This window comes from Mesitornis unicolor, unplaced genomic scaffold (assembly GCF_000695765.1).
Source record: "Mesitornis unicolor isolate BGI_N332 unplaced genomic scaffold, ASM69576v1 scaffold50231, whole genome shotgun sequence".
Lineage (NCBI taxonomy): Eukaryota > Metazoa > Chordata > Aves > Mesitornithiformes > Mesitornithidae > Mesitornis > Mesitornis unicolor.
In genome coordinates this window covers 1-5,629 of record NW_010166740.1, presented here as the reverse complement: position 1 = coordinate 5,629, position 5,629 = coordinate 1, and the positions used below count along the sequence as shown (strand labels likewise).

The 5,629-nt window shown below is 45.0% G+C and overlaps 1 protein-coding gene across 1 annotated transcript in view; it reads right to left on the bottom strand.

Annotated features, from left to right (window-relative positions):
* Positions 1 to 2,347, bottom strand: part of GPX7 (glutathione peroxidase 7) — a 9,684-nt gene extending 7,337 nt beyond the window's left edge. The window contains exon 1 of the mRNA XM_010195054.1: positions 2,140 to 2,347. Coding sequence (XP_010193356.1) covers positions 2,140 to 2,346 — 207 coding nt within the window. The 5' untranslated portion in view covers position 2,347. The remainder of the gene's footprint in view (positions 1 to 2,139) is intronic.
* Between the last annotated feature and the right edge of the window lie 3,282 nt (positions 2,348 to 5,629).

Sequence of the window (5,629 nt, the reverse complement as noted above, 5' to 3'; positions counted from 1 at the left end):
TCCCTACATCTGCTAGAAGGCTTAAGGCTGATAAAGCTGGTTTAGCAATTAGCAGACTATTGTTCCAGGGGCTAACCGATGACTCACTTTCTTTAAAACACCAGCAGCACATACATAGTACTGATGCATTATTTGCTTTCTTTTAATAGCTTAAGAGTATTACGGTAAACTGAGATCTCAACATTACTTATCTAACTGCAGATTTAACCAACTTTAGTTTAATAAATAAATTATCAAGCAGCATTAATATGCTCCATGAATGCAAATCTTTTTGTTCCATACAGAAGCTGGTCATCACTTTTTTGGAATACACTACTCCATATGGCCTAGCAGAGATCAGGGAGTACCACTCACTGCTGGCGTTCTCTTTTCCAAGGTACGGCTCTCGAGCTGTCCCTGATGAAACCAGTCCCACCTCAAGGATGTCCTGGTATCAGAGGCACAGACACCCCCCTAACCAGCATGGTGGCTGTAAGGAATTCCTCTGAGTTCCTCCTTTACTCGTTCCCATGTGGATTTTGGCCCTGAAGTAGAGAAGCTACAAGTGGTATTTGCTTATTCAAACAACTTTGCAGATGACCCGCAGACAAAACATGCCTCAGGAACAGGATTTATTGACAGAGCTTTTGGAAGGAACTCCTAAAAAAAAAAAGCAAATATTGCTTAATATTAAATAGGTTCTGTTGGTTTTTGAGTGTGCATTGCACCAGTTCTGCACTATCTGAATTGTGAAAAAAGGGGGAGGAGGACTTTGACCAGGCAAGATTCAGACCTCTCGTTTGGTCCAAATCCACCAGTGTCCCTTTCCACTGAGCTCAGGAAAATGTCCATCTCCTGCCATGTACCTTCTCTGTCTTCCTGGCAATGTTTTGGTGACCTGCTGCTGTGGACTCATGAGCTCAGACACCTCAGTGAAGTACCTGAGGAGGAAAGGGAAGGTGGAAGCAAAGCTGGAGACGGGGTGGAAGTGAGAAGCGGTGCCCGCCTTTTTGGGCAGCAGCTCAGCTAATGGTCTGCGTGCCTGCATCCCATCAGATGTGTCACTTGAGTGCTAAGGGTGGCGGCTGTGGGCTTCATGTTGATTTTAGCTTCTGTAATTTGTGAATGTGGCTATAAAGCTTACAGTATTATGCACCCCATGTGCTAACTTCCCTCTTCACTCTTCAGTAGGTACTGACCATCTTTCCTACATGGTCAAACCACTAAAAAAAACTTTAAAAAAACAGGTTACATTCAAGGAAAGTCTTCTTTAAATGGGAAGGAACACTCTGCCTAGAAATTCTTAATGTAATACGGTCATGAAATTTGAAAGATATAATAAAAGTACACGTATGTCTACATCACAGAATCATAGGAGTTGGAAGGGACCTCGATAGATCATCCAGTCCAACCCCTGCCAGAGCAGGATCACCTAAACTAGGTTGCACAGGAACACGGCCAGGTGGGTTTTGAATGTTTCCAGAGAAAAAGACTCCACAACCTCTCTGGGCAGCCTGGGCCATGCTCTGTAACCCTCACAGTAAAGAAGTTTTTCCTCAAAATGCCCTTTTTCATATTGCTCTGTCATACTAAAAAGTGACTGGAATGGTGGGGTGTTGCTACAATTTCACTATACACTGATACTAAAATAATTGACTTTTAATGTCTCACTTTTTTACTAATTATGGTGAAATCTGTTAACTCCTTTTTTTTTCCTTTTAAGGCAGCATATTAAAAAGGAATGGGATTTAGGTAAAAAGCATTTCCTAAAGTCATGCAGTTAAAAAGGCAGAAAAAAGCTCCGAAAGCAAGTTACACAAACGTACAACCTTCCAGAGCTTCAGATTTTAGTAGCCAGAAGGCAGTGCAGTGCATCCCGCTGCCCGGACGCAGGCAGGCAGCAGACATTCCCTGCCTGCCACGTCCACAGGCAGCTGCCTGCACAAGGGGAAGAGGCGGACACAGACAGAACAGGCTGCAAACGTTTTATTTCAAGAGTGCAAAGACCTCTGGAGCGGTTTCAAAGGAAACATGCAGGCAACAATCCAGATCAGTTAAAGAAGAGTCGTCAACCCCAATGCGTGCACCGTGTTAATGTACAACCTCTGCAACCCCCGCGGCGAGTCCGGGCGAGAGCCGCCCGGCTCCGCGCACACTTACCGAGCCCCTGTATTTCTCCAGAGAGACTAACTTGCCCCTGATGTTTACAACCTTGAAAGTGTAAAAATCAGGCTCTTTCTGCCGCGTAGCGGAAAACGCTAAGAGCAGGAGCGCTGCAATTGCAAGCAGCATGGCTAGAGGGACGAGGAAAACTCTGGGGAAGGAAGAGGGAGGCTTGTGCTCCACACTGCCCTCAGGATCCAGCATGCTGCACGGCCGCGCTGCACAGGCACCCGCCGCGCTGGGCAAGCGCTGCCGCAAAGAAAGGAGTGCTGCAAACGGCGCTTTTGCAACAGTCCGGCTGCGGCAGCGCTCGGCAGGAGCTGCGTCCGCAGCGCATCTCGGCAAGATGCGTTTATGGAGTATCCAGATACTGTAAAATCGTGGTAGTGGTGTATTAAGTAAGGCCGTTTATGGGTACAAGACAAATAAAAGTGCTAGGTGGCTCAAGAGTAGGGTCTGGGGGATACCAGTCACATTTAGAGATCTGCTCTGCGTCCTAGGAAAAGAAGGGATAGAGTTACTGTGATTTTTGATGGATCTGCAAGTGCCTTTTTTAGTATACCAATTAGAGCATATCGTAGCAATGGCGTAGTGTCAGGATACCGGTGACTTGGTTGCTAGTGGTTACTGATCCAAGTGCTCTGGATGAGACTCACAGCGTCCAGTCAGCAGAAGCAGAACTACAGACGTGCCACGCACAGAGCCATGTGAACCTGAGCACCTTTAGCCAGGCCCTCGGGAAATTTGTTTCTGCGTGCACCTACTTGACGAGGAGTGAGAGGCCACACCACTGGCCTTGACAGTGTGATCGAGGAGAAACCACGTTGCCAAAGGCTTTTTCAGCAAGAAAGAGGCATCAGGCATCAGGAACTGAATTTGGGACCAAAGCTTTCAGATATGGAAAGCCAAACCACTGCTTCGGTGCACTGATGCTGTTCTTGGGTTGTCTGCAAGAAAAAACAGCCACTTACACAATCTGCAGCTATGCCTGCTGGAAGAAAAGGGTTTGTATATATAACGTAACAACAATAGAAAGCATTTAATGGTCATTGATTTCTTCTTGGACCAAAAAACTGGTCCTCCATACCTATGATTCTGATAGTTCTTGGCAAAGAAAAGCAAAACGTAGTGATTTACGGAAAACAATTAAGCAGCACATCCAAGGCATATTGGAAATCTGTCCTTAGAAGAGCAAATTACATTCTGTAATCTCCCTCTGTGATTTTTTTTAACTCAGTTTTGGTAGATCTTTGACATCTTGATTAAATCTGGTTAGGTAATTCAAGCACAATTGACATTACTGTAAGTGAAGAAGCCATGTTTCAACCACTAGTTGAAAAATTTAATTAAGAGTTTTGAAACATTTCAGATTCTTCATGTTTTGATGTATTCCGGCTTAAGTAGGCACCCCAGCATCAAGAAATAATGCAATATGCTACAAAAACATATAGAAGGAAAATAATCCACCGTGCTAAGAACCTGGAGTTCCCCTCTTCACAGATAAGTGCTATATTTCAGTATACTCTCCTGGCTGTAGTATTGACCAAGAACCTTTCCTTGCGATGACAGTCAGGTATGATTTCCTTATTTTATAAATAAATTATCTAAGATGCTTTAGAATTTCTTCAGACACAGCTGGAGACAGAGAATTGGGCTTTAATATAGTACGTACATTTAAATAAATTTTTAAAGCCTACTGAATCCTAAAAATCATTAAAAGAAACATTTCAATGATGAAAATAATTTAACATGAGAATTTTTTTGCTAGCAAATTAAAAATAAATCTACAATACACTTGTGCATTTTTTGAGGCATCATGTTCTAGTATTTTGGGTAGGGGATTGAAAATGAGGCGTCATACTGCAACTTGAGACAAGCAAGGTTTTGCTCTGGAAAGGGACTTTATAAAATCTGCTTCCTACACCTTTATGATTGTTGTCTCTGGTCTCTAGATAAAATTTAGTGGCTTTCAGAATTAAATTTTTTGATCACTGGCACTGAATTGGGAATTCTTTAAATAATGGCCAGCTGGCAGCAGAATTCAGCTTCCTTTTTTACTGCCATGTTTCTATATTGCTCCCAGCAATAAAACATTCTTTAACATTGGCAAAGAAGGAAGAATTGTTCCTGAATACACACAGAGAAAGACTATGTCAAAGACTGTTGGCTTTCTAATGATTCAAGTTTTCAGAGCCAAACTGCACTGACATTTCATATTAGTCTATCCAACTATTTTAACTAAATCTGATATATTCTAATTTCAGCTTGCAGGAAAAATGCCAGTCAGGTTTGCAAACTGGTGTGTGTTTGCTTGCTAGCATGTCTAAATGTTGATCTAGGAGGACTGTATCCAGCAGCGAGTACAATTTAGTTACTGTTGCAATTTACTCTTTGGCCTACTAAAACCTAATCAAAATCTTTGTCAAATAGGACTGGACTGAAACCTCCACCCAGCTAACCCCAGCGGTCCCCAAATCAGCACTGCAGCTTCTGCTTCTGCCACTGTTGACCCGGACTGGATTGGCCCACATTCCTAAAAGCGAAAGCTCTGCACCACATCCCAAAGCTACCTGAGCCTCATTTCATGAACTTCATGTGAACTTCACCAAGAAAGCAGGTTAGTTCTAAGGATCGCACCGGGTTCACAGTACATTATGTCTTGCCAGTATTTACAGAATCCAGTATTACAGATTTTGCAACTTTTGTTTACCTACATAGACTCTCTGAGGTTGCGTTTCCAGCACTACCATTCACATTATTTTTAATACTTTCCTTTGAACCCCTTTAGTGGTTCAACGTTAATCTTTCACGCTCCTTGTTCTTCTGGAAAGGCCTCCTTGGTCTGGGCTAGAAAGTGCCAACAACATGCCAGGCCACTGACAAGATGGGGTAGCACTGTACTGGATCACAGGGAGATATGCCTTGCAAGCACTTGCCAATGTCTTTAGGTCACCCTCCAGCACTGCCAAGAGCCAGGCGGGCCGGCTCTTCTCCTCCAAGACCTGCAGAACTGCCAGCAGAGACGCTGACCAAGATGCTGTCCATAGCTGTGGCTGGGGCCTGCTTCATAGTCAAGGTCACAGAGCCAGGAGTCATTTCCTCTCCTGGCGTCCCTGTTTATCACAGGCTGCTTTGTGTGGAGCACACCCACCCTTCTCCACCCAACGGCAGCGTCGGGAGCAGAGAAAGAGGGGAGAAAAAGACCCGAGGAAGGAGGGAACGAGGCCCAGGCTGTGGCGTGGGGCAGACCCTCCAGGTGGGCCCCAGCCCTGCTCCATAGGGGCTGAAAAAGGGGGAGGGAAATGGAAAAAAAATGAGGTGGCTGTGGGGGGATGAGGGATCAAATAGAGCTGCATATTCCCGCATCCTCGTTTTCTGCTGTGGCACGGAGGAAGGGAAGCCCTAGAGGCCGGGGGAGATGGGAAAAGGGACGCCCCCACTCAGCACAAGGGCAGCTCCCCTGGCGGCAGGGACCGATCCGAGCCGG